The sequence below is a fragment of the Vicia villosa genome, linkage group LG1 (genome assembly GCF_029867415.1).
Source record: "Vicia villosa cultivar HV-30 ecotype Madison, WI linkage group LG1, Vvil1.0, whole genome shotgun sequence".
Classification (NCBI taxonomy): domain Eukaryota; kingdom Viridiplantae; phylum Streptophyta; class Magnoliopsida; order Fabales; family Fabaceae; genus Vicia; species Vicia villosa.
In genome coordinates, this window is record NC_081180.1 from 99,601,554 (window position 1) to 99,621,760 (window position 20,207).

Sequence of the window (20,207 nt, forward strand, 5' to 3'; positions counted from 1 at the left end):
CCTTATATATATAAAATATTACATAAACTTTATTTTCATATATAGTAAATAACATATTTTAGTAATAAATTTATTTAAAAAGATACATTGAATATAAATATAATCTACAAATTTATTTCACCTATATGACTATATGATGTAAAAATATTATTATTATATTAAGTAAACTTATAGAGTAAGATATTGTAGAATGCTATATCACATTATCACCCTCACATATAAAGAAGTTGCTTCTCCACCAATGAATTCATTCTCTAATTCCAATCCAAACAAGAATCATTGTTCTATTGACAATTGTTACATTGGTGACAATTCCACACAATTATAGCATATAACTAATCAACAACAAAAAAAACACACACAATCTTGTTCAAGAGAGATAGCTTAGGTGAGAGAGAGAGAGAGAGAGAGAGAGAGAGAGAGAGAGAGAGAGAGAGAGAGAGAGAAAGTGGAAGAAAAAAAAAAAACAATCTTTATCATCTTTAGATCAAACCCAATTGAATTGAGATGCAGAAAAGTGCATTAGGACCATCAAAATCATCATCAAAATGCACTGCTGTGTTACCCTATCAAACCCCAAGATTAAGGGATCATTATCTTCTTGGGAAGAAACTTGGGCAGGGACAATTTGGGACAACATATCTTTGCACACACAAAACATCAGGGAAACTCTATGCTTGCAAATCAATTCCAAAGAGGAAGCTTTTGTGTCAGGAGGATTATGATGATGTGTGGAGAGAGATTCAGATCATGCATCATTTGTCTGAACATCCAAATGTGGTTCAGATACAAGGGACCTATGAGGATTCTGTGTTTGTGCATTTGGTGATGGAGCTTTGTGCTGGTGGGGAGCTTTTTGATAGGATTATTCAAAAGGGGCATTATAGTGAGAGAGAGGCTGCAAAGCTGATTAAGACAATTGTTGGTGTTGTTGAGGCTTGTCATTCTCTTGGTGTCATGCATAGGGATCTTAAGCCTGAGAATTTCTTGTTTGATACTGCTGGTGAAGATGCTAAAATGAAGGCAACAGATTTTGGTCTTTCTGTGTTCTACAAACCAGGTTGATTTCTTTGTTTTTTCTTATCTGTTTTGATGTCTTTCATAAAATAATAATTCAATCTTTGTGGTTTGTTGTTGTTGTTGAAATGAATTATGAAACTATTGTAGTTCTGTTATATGTTTGCATTGAGGTTTTAAATTGCGGTTGCGTCCCTTAGCTTGGTTAACATTGCTTTGGAATTATTGTAATTGTTTTGCATGTTAGTATCGAGGTTTTAAATTGCGATCCTGCTTGGTTAACATTGCTTTGAAGAGATTCAATCATTGTAAGTTGTTGATGTTAAAATGAGCGAAGAAATTGATGTAGTTATGTTTCGTGTCAGCGTTTCTATCAAAGGGGCATTTCTTGATTTCACCATATTGATGTTTTTTTCTTTCAAAAGCTCCACATGGTATTTTCTATTCGCAGTTTCTTTCTGGATTGGTTTCGTTGTGTTTCGGTCTGAGATATATTGAGTTGCATATAGCTTTACATGTTTTATCTGTTTTATTTCTTCATCGGATGCAATTTTGTTCCTTTGGTGTAAGCCATGTGTTTTTGTTGGTTGCTTATGAGTATCTATTCTATATGAATTTACCATTACGTTTTCTGTCTCTTTTCAGGACAAACCTTTCACGACGTAGTTGGAAGTCCCTACTACGTTGCTCCTGAGGTATTGTGTAAGATATATGGACCTGAAGTCGATGTTTGGAGTGCTGGTGTTATCCTATACATCTTACTGAGCGGCGTTCCACCTTTTTGGGCTGGTAACTATCGTAGTTTCCGTTGTAATTCTCTTCGTTTTGTGTGCCTATTACATTTTTCTTCTTGGTAATTTATATTAGTGATTTGCTTCTTATGTCCTTGTATGCCTGCTCTACAATCACTTTTTCTATAACCTTCAGAAACCGAATCGGGAATTTTCAGACAGATTTTACATGGAGATCTTGACTTTGAGTCGGATCCATGGCCAACGATCTCAGACAGTGCTAAAGATTTGGTAAAACTGATGTTGGATAGAGACCCTAAGAACAGAATCTCTGCTCATAATGTCTTATGTGAGTTCCTTCGGTACTGATTGTTACTGCATTTTTACGTTCTAAGCCGTTATAATATCGCAACCTTGTAGTAGAATATCGAATAACAACGGAGTTTATGTATAATCAGGCCACCCTTGGATTGTTGATGATAAAGTTGCACCTGACCAGCCTTTGGACTCTGCTGTTTTGACACGCCTAAAGCATTTCTCGGCGATGAATAAACTTAAGAAGATGGCGTTACGTGTATGATTTTCAATGATTTGTATACTCTATCGACTTCTTGTTTTCGTCTAACTTGTGAACTTAATATTTTACATCTAAAAACAATTTTCAGGTCATAGCAGAAAGACTTTCGGAGGAAGAAATAGGCGGGCTAAAAGAGTTGTTCAAAATGATTGACACAGACAACAGCGGGACAATAACTTATGAGGAACTCAAAGATGGTCTAAAGAGAGTCGGCTCTAATCTCATGGAATCTGAGATTAAATCGCTTATGGATGCGGTACATGTGTTAACATTATCATAGAATGTAATAGACAAGGTGTTTTATATACATTTTCAAATAAGTTTCTCTTGTGAACTTTTGCAGGCTGATATAGACAACAGTGGAACAATAGACTATGGAGAATTCCTCGCAGCTACACTGCACTTGAATAAGATGGAAAGAGAGGAGAATTTGGTTGCAGCTTTTGCCTATTTTGATAAAGATGGTAGCGGTTACATCACCATCGACGAGCTTCAAACAGCTTGTAAGGACTTCGGCCTCGGCGAAGTACATCTGGATGATATTATCCAAGAAATCGATCAAGATAATGTAAGTTTCTTGAAATGTCTTAGCTCAATCACCAGCAGAGCCGTCTCAAACTTTTGAGAGGCTCTGTGGAAGATGCTGAAGTTAGCTTCAGTTGAGTTGTGAAATATTTTAAGGGGCCCTATTAAACATCATGTATATGGAGGCCCTTTTCCATAGCTTAATCATGAAAAAGTGTGAGGCCCTCTGTTTTAGGCTACCTTGCACACCTTCAAAGACGGCCTTGATCACCAGTAGGTCCAGATAATGTGATGGTTGTAACTCTTTGATCTATCATGGTACTGATTTTCTATATTTTTTTCAGGACGGGAGAATTGATTATGGGGAGTTTGTTGCGATGATGAAGAAAGGCGATGAAGATATGGTTGGTAGGAGCAGAACCATGAAAGGGAATTTGAACTTCAGTATTGCAGATGCATTTAAAGTGAAAGACTCTTCTTGATATCTAACTGAAATCTTGTGTACAGTTAGGAAGAAGGAATGGTAGAAGAGAGATATCATAGTCTAACTTTCTCATAGCTACATGATTGTGATATGTTTTGTTTTGGAACTTTGTTTATGTTGTTGAACAATGTTTTAATATATTTGCAATACATTCTTCATAAACGTCCATAGAAATTTAATATATTCATCTCTTATATATTGTAGTTTTGGTTTTGATGGTTATAGTTTGTAAAAATGAAGTAAGGGTAGTTAGGCACATGGTTGTTAAGATCTCAATCTAGAATTTCACTCACCAACTTAAAATTGCTGTGTTGTAGTCAAATTGTGGGGAAAAAATATATTGTAAAATCATTGTTTTGTGCGATCTTTACTAGTTTCATATATGATTGGTCGTTTTCTTTCTACCACCATTAAAAGTGTGAAAGATGACAAGATGCGGAGCACAAGAATTACAGTTCGGTCGGACCGGGATGAATGTGTGTCTTTTGAAATGATGAAGTTTTAAAGTTAGGGTTTAGAGAATACACTTACTTATAGTGTTTGTTTTAACTAATTGACTTATGATAATCCTAGTAATGGAACAAATTTGTTTCTAATGTCTATAACAAATTGTTTCATGTGGGTAGTAATAAAAATAGTCATTTTCTTATAAATACACTTGCCTACTAACATATATCATGTAAAAATACTTTAAATATATATTATTATTATTTTTCATTTTAGTAGGATCTTATGATTTTTGTTCAATCTTATGTTTAGGATCTTGTTATCCCATCTTGATCTTATAAAAATAATTGAGCATGATCTTCCGATCTTAACTACGATTTTATATTTTGCGATCTTGATATTCTCTCTAGGTCTTATATAAGATCTCGATCTTGACAACATTGATGGGGTAGATGGCAAACTTTTTATTTTTATTTTTATAAAAGTAAATTTTATGTGAGTTGGGTGATGTCGCATTTCAATACTCTAAGGTCGGGTCATAACACTAAAAGAGACTTACATTTGAGTGATGTATATTAGAACTTACACATATAAGTGTTTATAAGGTGGAGGTACTCACTAAATGGTGGATCCCAAGAAGTATAAATATTTTGTGCTTGGAGTGAGTTCTTGTAAAATTTTAACAACATATGTGCAATTGTCATTATTCGGTTAGGCATAAGCTCGATGCTTGATATTAAATATAATATTTTGGAACGCAAAAGCTATATTATTATTGAAGAAAAAATTGAGTTTTTTTGACATGTCATTCGTTTCGTTTACATCGGCATGCATTTAATACATACTTTTACATATTTGGAAAACACCGGTATATGTGGAACGTAGTCTACCCCCTGTTAGTTTGTTTCATAACAGTAAAATGGACCAGTCTTGAATTTTTTGTTATAAATAGAGAGTTTCCCTCAACTCTATATTGACAACAAACTTTTGAGTTTCTCTATTCTCTTTCTTTTCTGCTTATCTGGTTCTACGAGCATTTCTATCGCCTTAGGAGAAGAGTTGTTTTTGAAAATTTCCCTTCACATATTCGAGCGCTCCCAGTATCGTATTTGTGAGTGACTTTTGTATCATATTTGAGGGTTTGATTCTAGAACAGTTCCAACATTGAGTAGGATGCCGTGAAGGGAAATAACGAATATACAAAGTAAACACAATAGGTAAAGATACAAAATATTATATTATGACGAATCCTTACGATTGTTCATGAGTTAATGATTGATTAATTACCTCAACTCAATCCATGCAAACAAGCAATGAATGAGTCTTCTTCATATTTTGCTAGCTGTGAACGAACATAAGTTTTGGAGAGAACATGAACCCAAAATCATAATGGACTAGTATTTTGAGAATACTTGAATGAGTGAATGTTATTTCAATATAAGGGTTCTATTTAAAGAACCAATTACATACGATATAGTTTACGATGCACTGTGTTCCTATAATTAGCGCTGGTGCATCACAAGAACAAACTGTCGAATCATAAATGAATCTTATTCATTTATCTAATCTCACATTTAAATGTATGCATGTGAGTATAAACTCATCACTATTATCTAAGTGACGAGATTGTCAAGTGATCAAACATAACATTTCAGTGATAATGATCGCATGTATAATAACATTTCCCCCTTTATATCTATGTTAAACACAATGCATAATATGTGTCACTCTTGCATTGCCCAATATTATATTCATTGATATCTAAGTATACTTAGTAACAACAAATAAGATCAATAGCTCATATCGACTTATTTTAGTATGGTCATGCATTTTACAATCATATTTAATCAAGAGCTATGTAGGTATTACCCCTGCATATGTATGAGGAGAAAATCCCATCTGGGTCACTTGTGTCCCTCCACATGACTCATTGAATATCCAATTTATCGGATTTATAATTAGCCAAGTTCGGTGGAATGTTGGTCTAGTCTTGTCCCCAAAAGATCTTCTTGAAATTTCACTATAATGTTGAACTTTTACGGATTATGTTCACGAATGTTTGATACAAGCGAATTGAGAGATTTTACACAGACTTATCCCCCAATACACCTGCAACTAATGTCCCTAACCAGCTACCAAATAAGTTGGTTTAACGAAACTATTTTATTTTATTTGTGTTGTATTGTCGTTGGTTATCCATCAAACATCAAACAAAATAAATAATTGTTTAGTTATATCTGTCATGAAGTTTCCATTATTTACCTTTTTCTCATCCATAATGTATTTGAAATATTTCTTAAAACAAAAATAGAATTTTCTTAATAACAAATATAAGATTTAATTAATTTTTGAATTTGATAATTCATTTTACTCCAAACATATATTTAGTGTTAAAAACATAATTTAAATTAGTTTTTTTCTTATTAAAATATCATAAATCCTACGTCCATTGATGATTGACGCTGGATTTGGTAGAAAAAATTACAGTTCGATAATCAGAAGAAGCCTGAACTCACTTATTGTCAGAACTGACCCCAAACCGGAATATATCAGTTGTGATAAGAAAAAAGATATCATAAATCCTTAATAAAACAATATTTAATATAAAACTATAAATTAATAAAAAATACCAAAAGTGAATTTATTTTGTAAAAAAAACATATTTTAAAAAAATAAAATGGGATTTGTAAGAGTGAATATATGGATAGGAAGAAGGAGAATCAAAGAAAGGATAAAGTTGAGAGAGGGGAAGTTCTCTCCTATCTCCACATTCCAATATGGCTTCTGCAACTGCTACTCTTTCCACTCTCTCTTCTTCTTTCCAAACCCATTGCTCAATTTCCCAAACCTCAACAAAATCCCATTTCTCCATTTCTCAACGTTTTCCTTCTCAATCCTACAACCTCTCTTTCCAATCCCCCTTCTCACAACGCTTGCCTCTATTACCCATTCCCAAATCCACTGAATCTTCTTCAGTCGCAGTCGTTGAGTCCGAGTCTGATGTTTCTCCAACTCAGCCCGAGTCTGATTCCACTCAGATTGTCAAAGCTCCCACGTGGGAAAAGGGTCTTTACGCAGTTGTAATGGTGAGTTATGAGTAGTTTTTTTGAAATTTTGGGTATGGATTCGGTGACCCATTTGTTTGAATTGTTTAAAAGTTTCATGCTTTAGGTATAATTGTTAATCTAGATTTTCTTAAAGTTTGAGGGTGACCCAAATGAGTTTGCATGTTTGTATCTTTATGTATGTTGTTTTATCTGTTTTATGTTTAATCAATTATCTGAAATTTTTGTTTGTGCTTTAGTAAATTAACAAACTTTGAGTAATTCATTGGTTGATTATGATTATTTTATGCAAGAAGTGCTTTCAAGTGTTTAGATATACAAATGTATCGATTAACCATCCAATTTGTGTTCAAATATACATGATAGTCGTTAGCTGCAATTTGTGTTCAGACTTAATATATACACTTGAAAATTCAAGTTAATGATGTTCGAATTGTGGTTAACTGTGTTGAGTTAATGGATAATGAGTTGTAACACTTAGTCTGAAGCACCGGCACCTCTTAAGAAAGGTTTATCTGTGTCGGTGTTTCATACATTTGTGATTACGTTTTATTTATTCATTTTTTCAAATTATTATTGGTGCGGATGTACCAATGTCGGTGTTGTGTTTCTGGTGTCCGTGCTTAATAGCTTAGTTATATCCATTAATCATTCACTTAAAGTGAAATTAACTAGATACTTTGAACTACATTAACATTCAAATTTGTGTCAACCATTATTTCTCTATTAAAAACTTGCAATTCTTAAGTATAATGGTTTGTTGGCTGGTGTAAACTGTTATTTATTTTGTCGGGCTACTTCCAGTTTGTTTGGTTGGTAAATAGGTACTTGTTTTTGTGCTTGGGGTCTCTGTCTGCAAATTTTTGTCTTCTGTTCTTGTGCTTTTCAACATTTTCTTTTGTTGATTTGTTTAGATTGGTGGACGTCAATATATCGTTCACCCTGGCCGATGGCTTGTTGTTCAGAGGCTCAAAGATGCTAAAGTTAACGACAAGGTATGCATCTTGTTGGTTCTTAATTTATGTTAGTTTATACGTTGCAGTTTGTATTCATTTTCAGTCATTTAGCCATAGATATGCAACGTTCGTTAAACTCATTCAATTTTTCTATTTATTCGCGACTGTTATCATCGCGCCATTAGCCCCCTAAACATTGCGGTTAAAATTGCTAGTATTTGTTGAGTATCGATTTGCGTGCTCATACAATATATTTACAATGATGGTTCACTTGCACTTGTCTTAAATGTATGTTAATTATAGCTTTTGCAAATTTGGAATTGTAGATTGCCCTGCATAAGGTCTTACTGGTTGGCACAGATGATACCGTCTACATCGGGAAACCGATAGTAACAAATGCGGTGGTATATGCAACAGTTGAAGATCAGGTACACTTCTTTCTCTATGCTTCTGTTCTTCTTTAAGGAAAAGCCAAAAGGAAAACACCTCTTCTACCTTAACCATTTGTTGTTTTTAATGCAGGGTTTAGACGACAAAGTAATTGTATTCAAATATAAAAGAAAGAAGCACTATAAAAGAACCATTGGTCACAGACAGGTACTACAACTTTCCTTTTACTTTGCAATCTTTATCAAATATTTTTGCGATTGAAAATGTCTATACGTGTAGCTTGGGAATTTATTCACAAGGACGAGTTCTCGTACCCTCTTAATTTTTTAGAGGAGCTTAGAAATATGCAATCCATGTCATGTATATGAATGTTTGCATGTGGTCATCTTCACTTTATTCTTTTCTTGTCTATGGAAGAATCTTTGGTTGAATACCAGAAGTCTCATTCCTTGGCAGTCACAATCACTTCACTCTTCTTTTAAAGTCTCCATAATTACAAATCTCATATGGTTTACCTGTTCTTCTGAGTGTGCAAGATATTACTGTGCCTAATTAATGTTATGCGCATTAACTTATTCATTGATTTATCTGAATTTGATGTTTGATTTGGTTTTCAACTTGTGACAGCCAAATACACGCATACGGATAAATAGCATTATGGGCTACGAGAACTACCCAAAAGTTACTATGGATGATTTTAAGCCGAAATCACCATGAACATTTTGTGTGCTATGCCATTATTGTATCTTCTTTCATCTATAACTATTAGCAAACATTTTGTGCCATGTTAAGTTTTCCTTTTACCAGGAATGGAGTTGTTTGCATGTTTATGTAGCTAATGTATGGCATTTGTAATATTTTGTTTCCAAACACGTTGCTAATTTTCCTGTCTCCAATTCTCATTCCAATTCCTACTATGAAGAGTTTGTTTGCTCTGAATTGTTACACGTGTTCTCCTTACATTGCATAGAATGGTTTATTGAAACGTATCAAATTTCAAAATGTTGGTCCTTTTGAATTGGCCCCTTGCATCTAATTGGAGCAAGTAAACATCTATTTTAAACCATTAGTTAACAACAATTGTTTGATCGTTCCATCTTATTTAACCTAAAAAGTTATGATTAATTGAAAATGTAAAAAATATCTTCCCCCATACTAACCTCTGATGAATATGAATCAACGCATGTTTGGATTCACAACCCCACACTAACCTCTGATGAATATGAATCAATGCGTGGTTGGATTCACAACAAGTTTGACAGTGTAAAACTTAAACGAATCACGATGCTACCATGATTTCATCAAAATGCAATGTGATTTTGAAAAAGACATCCATTAGATGCTAGCATATCAAGTTGGATACTAGAATTTGATGTAATGACAAGAAGATTAATCACTAACAGTTGAAGTTCTCTATTATATCTCGTAATAATTGATGATAAACAAGGAATATTACAAAGTAAATAGTACAAAGTAAATGTATGTATGCTCCTATCTGGTGCAAGACGGACACACCAACAACATTAATAAACATTCTACACATTGGTTTGTTCCTGATACAATCAAAGCCATATTTGGAGTAATTTAAGTGCTCCACCAAAGCCTCGCGAGCCATAGCTCTAAATATATTGATCATCATTAGCTAAGTCTACCCTAACTCTCTCTATGCGATCAAAAAGGAAGAAGAGTAAAAAAGAGAGGCTCCACCATTTGAAATAAAAAGGAGCATTGCCTATTGTTTCAATTAATAGTAATACTTCCTTTATCTTGTTAACTAGTATCCCTTCTGATCCACTATATCGGGCCTTTGACAAATGGATTAAGCATGACTTCATTCATATACCCGCTTCCTCTTCAAAACTGTTGGAAGTATAGAAACAAAACCAATAAGGAAAAGAACTGATAATGTCTTGAAATCATATAGATCCTTCACTGATTTTAGATCCCCAAGAGCAAGTCCAGCCTGGTCAAACAACAATGGAAGCACATTAAGAGTATGATGAAAAGAAATACAGCTATCACAAAAGTTTGACAAGCCACAGTAGACGATATTAGCCTAATCATCCAAGGGTTTGGAATAGTGAAAAAGAAAATCCATGATCAATAAAAATTAAAATAAGACCACCAACGAAAATGCTTTCTCACCAAGTCAGATGAGTTACATAAATTAAACGATGTTATGACAGACCATTTTTAAATCTAGCTCTCTTAATATTCTGGACTAATACCTTCTACCCCTCAACCTTTGAACTATCCTCCTTACCAATTTTTCCAAGCCAGGCATTAGCTTTATTTGACATTGCAAGTTTTATATGACCATGACGGGAAGTTATTCTTTTAGCCTGAATGGTGCGTTTCAATCACCCTACTTGGATGCTATGGTTGACATGTACCCCTATCTCCATCATACAATATTTTTTACTTCACCTTATGCGAAAGTCACATGCATCCAAGGTTTGTCTCCGAATCTCTAACTTTCCACTTATTTATTCTCTCAATTTTCCAAATAAAACTAGACCATCTCCAAACAGTATGCTCCATCACACCATCTTTTGAATATACTCAGTAAGCCCATCTAGAACTAAGAAAAGATATCGGCTTAAAACGGACCTTGGTGTAAACCATACTAGTATCACACAAGCAACATACAAGCAACATACTAAACAAAACACACACAAAAGATGGATGTGAAAAGCATACTAATTTATTATCTACATCAATCCAGCACAAAATGATCATAGAAACAGAAATTACGAGCTCTAAACAATGGAGCTATTCTTATCACTTCAATGACTCAAATCTCATAAAGCAAAGAACAAATTGGCCGACATTTTAAGCAGATCCAAAAAAAGGTTTAGATGCTGTTCACACATAGTAAAGTACTAATTTGGCACCAGGTACTAGAGAAATCCTCAATGGACTTAGTACTACTCTTCTTGATCCCAAGAAAAATGCCTCCACTAACATATATTCCGACAACTTAACCTGAGCCTTATCAGTTTTAACTTTACCAGCACAGCCACTAAAATCCTCGATATCCTTCAAGATCAACATTGCGATAATCCCACAAAAATCATTTGTTTCCAGCCTTAATAAAGGACAATCCCATATTCTCTTTGAGAACTCATAATTTCTATGATATTTGTGATTCTTGCTTAATTTTGTTTCACTCTACTTGGTCAGAAAAGTAAATAAATACATCATTTGTGTCTTCTCAAATATTTGCATACTTGAACAAAATTTAGTTTAATATCACTAACATTGAACTGCTTCCTTTGAAAAAAAAATATTGTACTCAGAACTTCTGACCTAAGGGGGGAAAACCTGCTAAATTGTCATTGACAAAGCTTATGAACTAGGAAATCATCTTATTTAAGCATTTGGGATCAATGTTGCTCAACTTAAGTTGATGATCATTCAATAAATGTTCATAAAGGACCCTTCACCACTCTTTTCATTGCTGTTACTCTTTAAACACGAAGACACTCATCTTTATATACAAAAATAGTTCCTAGTGTATAAGGAGAAAAGCAAAAATAACTAAGGCATATAGTATAATAAGACATGCAATCAGAGACAGATTTGAACTGAGGGAAAAAGAAAAATTAATTAAAGCATACCACATAGACACACAGATCGGCAAAAAAACAAGTTCATAGAAAATGATAAAGAGTGAGAATATTGTAAAAATAACAGTAAGATAGGCAGAAAGACTTACCCTGACAGTAATATAAGAGGCCGGAATAAGGCCAATCAATGTTGCGAAAAAGAATATATGAAATGGTACATCAACAATTGGAGACGCCAAATTGATGAAAAGATTTGGCAACGTCGGGGTTATCCTCAGAAAAAGCATGTAGTTCAGCAGCTTATCCCTACGCTTTGCTATCTGATTCAACCCAAAAAAACAAACAGGTAAAATAAAGCCGATTAACACTTAAATTTCCAGACAAATATCAAAGAGGGCGATAAAGCTACAAAACACCAACACATACACAAACACCGGACAAGAAACTAATTTAACATCAGACACTCAACACTTGTAATTACGTCTAATTTATTCATTTTCTCAAATTACTCCGGTGTCCAACGTGTCAGTGTTGTGTTTCCGGTGTCTCTGGTTCATGTAATACTATTACTTTAATATAAAGTATGATTGCTACAAACCTCTGATTGGAAAAACCTCAACCTTTCAGGCCACAACCAAGTAACAATAGGTCTCCCAATTAACTTAGACAAAAAGAAACACGAAGAAGCTCCAGCAGTAGCATTAAAAACAACCAACATTATCCCTCTAACAACTCCAAAAAGAGCCCCAGCCAACAACGACATGAAAATCGTTCCCGGAATCATAAACGTCTGCATAAAAATATACGTGGAACAATACCCAACAATAAACTGCGCCGGATTCTCATTCGCATAAGACGAAAATTGATCTCTGCATAAAACCCCCAAAATCAATCAAATAAAAAACCATCACACACATAGATCGAAACAGAGCAAGAATTTTATATAAAAAAAGGGGAAAATTACTTGAGTTTGCGAAGATCGGAGAGCGTACGAGGCAATTTGAGGTTAGCGGAAGCTGCGGCGGGCATGGTGAGGTAAACACAAAAAAGACCGGTTGAGAAGACGAAGAAAACGGCAACGACGACGGCGAATTCCCATGAGTTCAACGGGAATCTCTCCGATTTAGGTTTCTTGGCGGCGGGGGAATCGTCTTCCAGCTCCATGCCGCTCTCTTCGTCTTTTAACGCCGTCAGGTTCCTCGGCGCCGCCATAGTCGGCACGGTGGATCCGATCTGGTCGAATTACCGCGATCCCATAAGCTGAGCTGAACTGAGATTTTAATTTGTTTATTTTTTATTTTTTATTTTGTTTTGGTGAGGGAAGAAAGTGTGGGGAATGATTCTTCTGCGGATTTAGGTGCAATGTGATTTATGTGAGTTAGAGAGGGAAAGGATCTTTGAAGAAGGTACAATAGTTCTATTATAATAACAGTAATTTAATTTTGGTAAATGCTTCAATAACATCATTTTGATTTGGATTGAAATAGATACACTGATCATTTTTTTCTAATTAATTATTGTTGTTTTTGTTTTTTATTGAGAATTATTGTCCTTATTATCTACTTATGACTTTGAATTTTTGTATTTTATTTTTATTTTAAAGTTTGTAATTGTTAAAATTATGCGAAAGAATCTAATTAATGTCCAATTACATGAGTTTGACTTTCGGATAACAAAAAGATTTCAATGATAAAAATTCTCGATAGGTTTTTTCATGGAGGAATTCGTTACAACTTGGAGGAATTCGTTACAACTTACAACTTAGGTTTTTTCACATATATTAAAATTGTTTTTGTAAGTTTGTATTAATATATATTTTTTTATCAAATATAAATTAATTTAATAATATAATAATATAATATAATAAGATAAATAAATGATAAATTTCTTAATAAGAATATTCTTTTGTGTCATTTTATATTTATTAGTTAGTGTAACAGCTAATTTATCAAATACTCAAATTAACTTATCAATTATCAGTCACCAACTACCAGCTATCAGTCACCAGCTACCAACTATCAGCTACCAGCTAGTTTTACCAAAAGAGCCTAACTCCAATGAAAGTTCTTCCTTAATTTTTCCATGTTGGCAAACGTTGTTTTCACGTTTGAAACTAGTGGAGTTGGCCACAATAGCCAACCGTAGCATTACGAAGCAATGGTTCATCACCTTAACATAAATAATAAATTAATATTAAACTCATGATGTTATGCTACTTTTTTTTTTCCAACTTTTTCTTTTAACTATTTATTTATGGATTTAATGGAAATACACTGACAGTGTAAAGCAGTTTTATACTGTCAGTGAATCGTAGCCGTTAAATTTTTATTGAATTTTGACTTTTATTTTAATTATTTATAAAATAATATATGTGAATGGTTGTGATGCACTGACTGTGTAAAGAATTTTACATTGACAGTGCATATCCATTAAACCCTTTATTTATTTATACATAATTTTTATATTAATTTTATTTTATATTAATAATGAAACAATTTAAATTTTAAAAATGTTAATTTTACTTTAACAATTTAAATATAATTTTTTATTTTAATTATTATTATAGAGTTTAAATTTAATTAGATTTATTTATTTATTTTATTTCGTAATAATATTATTAAAATAATTTAAATTATTATTTTAAATTAAATAAAATTTAATATGATTAAAATAATATATAAAGTAAAGATGTAGGACTTAATATGAGTTCTTTAAAATTGCACCAATAGAGTAAAAATTGAATGAGTTACTTCAAAATGACATGACTTAATGGATAAAAAAACCCCAAAAATAGATTGCACCGTTAAGATGCTCTTACAAGTATATCTATTTGTAAAATAATAAAGTAATAAAGTAAATGAAAATTGATTCACAACTGTACTGGAGCTGAGTCAGCCACAATCGCATATGTATACTGTATTAGAAAAAAATCGGCCTTTTTTTTCTCTATTTTTACTTTATGATTGTATCCATTATATAGTGGTTTTGAATTGTTTCATATTTAACACCCATAAAGACTATTTATGGTAAATAGAATATATTAAGAAGGGAAAAAAAATACTTCAACTTACCAGAGAAAAATCCTACAAAGCACAATAAGTGTGAGGAGATGACAAAAGTTAAAAATATACAACAATAACAATAAGTAAAACAAACAAACAACCAAACCAGATTACTAAAAAGGGTGCCATAAAAAAAAGACCATAACTATTAAAAAATCACCTCACTACTTGGAGGATAGATCTCAAATTATCCAAATCTACTGTCAACGGAAAAATTGATAAATTGATGTTAGTCTCTGAAACCAAGGCAAACACTTGATTTGCTAAGTAGAGGATATGATTGTGATGTGAGTCCGAGAAGCTAAGTAGAGGATATGATTGTAATGTGAGTCCGAGAAGGTGTAAAAGTCCAACCAATATCTACCAAAAAAAATTAGGAGTGACAAAACGGGTCAGGCCTGTTGGACATACCTGTTTTGCCCGCACTTTAGTGCGGGGAGGGCCAATAATTTAGGCCCTTATCCTCTAATTTGTCCGCCCCGCCTTTTTTCCCACAAGCTTTTGCGGACGCGGTCATATATATATATATATATATATATTTGTGTTTTTAGGTTTAAAACGTCAGTGTCCATGAGCTTTTTCCGCCCTCACTTTTTTACAGGGTGGGCCTAAGTTTTAGGTCCGCAACTTCAACTATGCTCGCCTCGCCTATGAGCGTTTTCCACCCCTACTAAAAACTACTTCCAGACCTGTTAGAACAGAAACACGAATATATATATCATAGTATAGAAAACACACAAAAGTGTTGTACATGCAGTTTGGCCAAATTACCTACGCCTACGACTATAGAGTAGCTCTAGTTCCCTTTATTATGTCTTGTGAATTGTATTGTGTTTTGACTACAGTGTTACAAGTCATATATAATACAAGGTTTCCTTTATTATGTTTTGTGAATTGCATTTTGTTTTGACTATAATGTTACAAGCCATATACAATACGAGGTTTTAGATTATCTAAAACCCTAATCCCTAGTTTCCCTCAACAAACAATTATCTCTACCCATAATTATATTAACAATTTGAGTTATTCTCTCAACAACATATAGTTATCTCAACAACCCACAATTATCTCAACAATATGAGTTATACTCTCAACAACCCATAGTTATCTCAACAACTCATAATTATCTCAACAATATGAGTCATATTCAACAATCTCTACCTTGGCGAATATCAAACCCCAATAAATACTTCTTGCATGATGATTCCTCCTGGAAACTAGAGAGGTACACCATCTTCTTAACACTGAGAAACCTGTACCAAGTCCAAAAAATGTTTGAACTTGTCACTAGTGAGTGGATTGGTCAACATATCAACTGCATTCTTTGAAGTGTGAACCTTCTAAAGTAATATTTGTCTGGACGCTAACAACTCCCTGATCTTGTGAAGCCTCACATCAATATGCTTAGTCCTAGCATGATACACCTGATTGTTCGCCAAATAGATAGTATTCTGACTATCACAATGCAACTGAACTTCACCTTTCTCAACACCCAACTATTTCACTAACCATGTAAGCCACAATGCTTTCTTGGTAGCTTAAGCTACTGCCATGTATTTTTTTTCAGTTGTAGACATAGCTACAATGGATTGAACTAATGATTTCTAGCATATAGGTCTCCCCCATAAGAGTAAAGACATACCCTGTTGTAGACCTCATATCATCCAAATCCTCTGCAAATTCAGAGTCCACATATCCCACAACTAATGGAATACCCCGCTCCTTAATGAACATGATATCGCAATTTGTTGTACCCTTCAAGTACCTTTGGATCCACTTGACTGCTTCCCAGGCTTGGACATGATCTTGCACACTTGACTAACTACTTGTGCCAAATTCGGTCTAGTGCAAACCATAACATACATCAAACAATCAACTCCACTGACATAAGAAATCTTAGACGTATATTTAATCTCTGAGTCTATCTTCAGACATTATTCTAAAGTGAGCTTAAAATGATTCGCCAATGGAGTACTCACAAGCTTTGCTCTGCTTATGTCAAATCTGCTCGAAACACCTTCAACATAGCTTTTTTAAGACAACCATACTTTACTAACTCCTTTATCCTTGTGAATTTCCATCCCAAGAATCTTCTTTGCAGCACCCATGTCCTTTATATCAAACTCCTTACCCAACTTGGTCTTCAACTCATTTATATCATGCAAATGGTTGACAACAATCAACATACCATAAACATAAAGTAACGGAAAATAAAAGAACAATCATCCAGACTTCTCATATAAACACAATAATCATAATCACACCTTCTATAGGAAATCCAGAGCATGTATGAATCAAAGTGATATTACCACTACCATGAACACTACTTCAATCCATACAAATAACTCTTTAATTTGCAAACAAGTCTTCCATAACCAGTATCACTGAATCCCTCTAGCTGCTCCATGTAGAGTTGCTCATCTAGATTACCATGGAGGAAAGTTGTTTTCACATTCATCTACTCTAAATGCATATCCCTGTTAGCTACTAGGTCCAATACTGCTATGATAGAAGTGCGTCTAACAATCAGACTGAAAATATCATCATAATCAATCCGCTTTTGTTGTGAATACCCCTATGCAACTAGGTGAGTCTTAAACGTTTCCCTTTTTTCTATTACTGCTGTCTTTTTTTTGTAGACCCACTTGCAACCAATATCTCTCTTTCCTTGTAGAAGTTGAACAAGATCACATGTTCCATTCTTTTTTAAGGACGCCATCTCTTTCACAATAGCACCCATCCACTTATCTTTCTTCTGGCTAGCCATAGCCTCTCGAAAGGTTGAAAGGTCTCATGAACTGTTAAGAAGAGCATATGCTGCTAAGTCTTCAAACCCACATCTCACTGGAGGTGTAATACGATGGGGATCCCTATCACACACAAGTGTATTATCTTGTACTCCACCCGAATCTTGCACTCCACCTGAATCTGAGCCTGGTTCATCTCAGTGTTGTGCTACAATCTGCCTTGGACCTCACATCTGGTGGCTCCTCAATGTCCACTGAATCTTGTCCTAATTGAAATTTTCTACCTCACTATCTCGCACAACTATCACATCTGACTGCTTATCAAATATAACATCTCTGCTGGAAACCACCTTCCTCTTAACTAGATCCCACAACTTGTACCCCTTCGCACCTTTATTGTAGCCAATGCAGATGCATTATTTTGACTTTGGGTCAAGTTTAGACCAATATTACTAGATATATGCACATATGTTGGACATCCAAAAATCCTCAAATTACTCAAATAATGGGGTTACCTGTCCACACCTCCTATGTAAATTTTCCTTCAAATGAAGCTCGCGGTGATCTATTGATTAGATAACATTCCATATTTAGTGTTATTTCCCAAAAACATTTTGAAAGACCAACATTCAACCAAAGGCACCTTGCCTTCTCCATTAGAGTCATATTCATCCTTCCTGCAACACCATTATGTTGTCGTGTTATTTCTCACAGAAAAGTGAATCTAGACACCATTCTCCTCACAGAAATGTATGAACTTCCTATCAGTGTATTTAGTTCCATTATTGGACCGCCGATACTTTATTTTTCTCCCTATCTGGTTCTCAACCTCTGCCTTCCATAGTTTGAACTTGGAAAAGACCTCAGATTTATATTTCATAAAATAAACCCAAACCTTACGAGAAAAATCATCATTGAATGACACAAAGTATCTGGAACCTCCGACACATAGCTCTTTTGTAGTCCTCCAGACATTGGAATGGACATAGTCTAAGATTCCCTTGGTCTTGTGTTTCTTGGTCTTGAAACAAACTCTACATTGTTTCCGAAGAATAGAATACTTGCACAATCCAGTTGTGCAACTACGAACACCCTTCAACAAATTCCTTTTATGTATTTCCATCATCACATGTTCACTAGGATGACCCAAGAGCGTGTCATAATTTGGTTGCATCATTATCAGTTTCAACAGACACAACATCACCCATAACTGTTCCCCCTAACAACTTATACATGTTACATGCAGTCCTCCTTGCTGTCATCACTGTCATTACAACCTTGCTAACCCTAATGATGTCTCTATCTCCATCACAACAAAATGAATAACCATTCGCTTGAAATGTACCCAAAGAAATCAAAGTTTTCCTCAATTCTAGAACATAATGCACCTCACTTAACATGCGCATGCCACCATCATCGAAAGCAATTTTAATTTTCCCCTTTCCAGTGATGGTACAAGTTTCATCATCACCTAAATAGACAAAACTAAAATCACCTAATTTAAAATAGTTGAACCACTCTCAGCGTGGCGTCATATGGTAGGAGCACCGAGAATCAAGAATCCATGCATTAGTGCACTTTACAGATTAAATGCAACGCAAATCCTCTTCACTACAGGAACCATCAGATTGAACTATATTTGTTGAACTACTGTTGCCTGACTTTTTTGGACAGTCCCTCTTCCAGTGGTGTCATACCCCAATTTTTGACCCTAAGATCATATATCATTCATATCCCAATCATTAATCAAGAGCTTCACTTGGAAGTTTTGTTTGTGGTGTTGCACTCACCTCATCAATAAGAGGGACCGTCAAGCACCAATGATTGTTTATCTTGTATGCATATTATACTAACCCAAATACCAAAAATATTGCTTTGTTTCTTTGTAGGCTTTTGTTTTGTAGGTACCAAGCCAAGACATGCAATAAACAAGGCATTTTCCACATTTTGGACTGATGAAATCGATTTCACTCTTGGATAAATCAATTTCCCTACAGCAATTTTCAACAAAATCACATTCTGGACAGCATGAAATCGATTTCCCTCCTGGGTAAATCGATTTCCCTAGTGTATTTTGCGCCAAATTCTCTTCTGGAACAGAGTGAAATCGATTTCACTCCTGGGGGAAATCGATTTCCTTAAGGCGAAATTCAAAAAAAATAGAGAGGGAAGCTTGATTTGATTTTGGCACCTATTTTCTTTGACCATTTTTGTCATTTTACCAATTTTCCACCTCACCAAAATAATTCCCTTCATTAATTCCATTTTAACCTCATTTTACCATTTTTTACCATTTAAATGCCACTTTAATCACCAATTAAACACAAGTTAATTAACCAAGAGCAAATGACCAAATTGCCACTACTCTTGCTCTCATCCTATAAATAGAGGCCACTACTCTCTCATTTCTCAAGCTTTGAGAGCCAAAAAACCCCTTGCAATTTCTCTTCTCATCCCTACCAAATTCACCAAAGCTCTTTGTTCTTTCATAAAGTTTGTGAGTCACACCTTGAACCTCACAAACTTTGAGCTAAGCCACCTTTCATTTCACTCTTTTTCTTCAATTGTCGAGAGATCAAGATTTGTGTTGGTGATTCTTGAAGTAGATCTAAGTTTGTTCAAGATTTGGTAATTTTC

General features: G+C 34.3%; 3 protein-coding genes across 3 annotated transcripts; 2 read left to right on the forward strand and 1 right to left on the reverse strand.

Moving 5' to 3' along the window:
* Positions 1-217: 217 nt before the first annotated feature.
* On the forward strand, positions 218-3,521 carry LOC131643691 (calcium-dependent protein kinase 11-like). The gene is made up of 7 exons (XM_058913984.1): positions 218-1,060; positions 1,663-1,806; positions 1,945-2,097; positions 2,207-2,322; positions 2,414-2,581; positions 2,669-2,893; positions 3,195-3,521. The coding sequence occupies exons 1-7, from the start codon at positions 508-510 to the stop codon at positions 3,330-3,332; spliced, it is 1,497 nt and encodes a 498-aa protein (XP_058769967.1). The 5' UTR covers positions 218-507; the 3' UTR covers positions 3,333-3,521.
* Positions 3,522-6,494: 2,973 nt separating this feature from the next.
* On the forward strand, positions 6,495-9,131 carry LOC131643693 (large ribosomal subunit protein bL21c). Its single transcript, XM_058913986.1, has 5 exons — positions 6,495-6,867; positions 7,761-7,841; positions 8,129-8,230; positions 8,325-8,399; positions 8,820-9,131. The coding sequence occupies exons 1-5, from the start codon at positions 6,559-6,561 to the stop codon at positions 8,907-8,909; spliced, it is 657 nt and encodes a 218-aa protein (XP_058769969.1). The 5' UTR covers positions 6,495-6,558; the 3' UTR covers positions 8,910-9,131.
* A 450-nt stretch (positions 9,132-9,581) lies between these two features.
* Positions 9,582-13,192, reverse strand: LOC131643692 (uncharacterized membrane protein At4g09580-like). Its single transcript, XM_058913985.1, has 4 exons — positions 12,726-13,192; positions 12,360-12,630; positions 11,911-12,081; positions 9,582-10,155 (listed from the first exon to the last, which is right to left on the reverse strand). Exons 1-4 carry the CDS (start codon positions 12,971-12,973, stop codon positions 10,024-10,026), a joined length of 822 nt encoding a protein of 273 aa, XP_058769968.1. The 5' UTR covers positions 12,974-13,192; the 3' UTR covers positions 9,582-10,023.
* Positions 13,193-20,207: the final 7,015 nt, after the last annotated feature.

Bases quoted from the DNA above. Each gene is read 5' to 3' on its own strand.
- LOC131643693 (XM_058913986.1), top strand. From the start codon at position 6,559: ATGGCTTCTGCAACTGCTACTCTTTCCACTCTCTCTTCTTCTTTCCAA. The intron at 6,868-7,760 runs GTGAGTTATGAG...TGATTTGTTTAG, and splicing joins GTCTTTACGCAGTTGTAATG to ATTGGTGGACGTCAATATAT. The intron at 8,400-8,819 runs GTACTACAACTT...AACTTGTGACAG, and splicing joins GAACCATTGGTCACAGACAG to CCAAATACACGCATACGGAT.
- LOC131643691 (XM_058913984.1), top strand. From the start codon at position 508: ATGCAGAAAAGTGCATTAGGACCATCAAAATCATCATCAAAATGCACT. The intron at 2,582-2,668 runs GTACATGTGTTA...GAACTTTTGCAG, and splicing joins TTAAATCGCTTATGGATGCG to GCTGATATAGACAACAGTGG. The intron at 2,894-3,194 runs GTAAGTTTCTTG...TATTTTTTTCAG, and splicing joins AAGAAATCGATCAAGATAAT to GACGGGAGAATTGATTATGG.
- LOC131643692 (XM_058913985.1), bottom strand. From the start codon at position 12,973: ATGGCGGCGCCGAGGAACCTGACGGCGTTAAAAGACGAAGAGAGCGGC. The intron at 12,631-12,725 runs GTAATTTTCCCC...GGTTTTATGCAG, and splicing joins TCCGATCTTCGCAAACTCAA to AGATCAATTTTCGTCTTATG. The intron at 10,156-11,910 runs GTAAGTCTTTCT...TTGTTTGACCAG, and splicing joins CCTCTTATATTACTGTCAGG to GCTGGACTTGCTCTTGGGGA.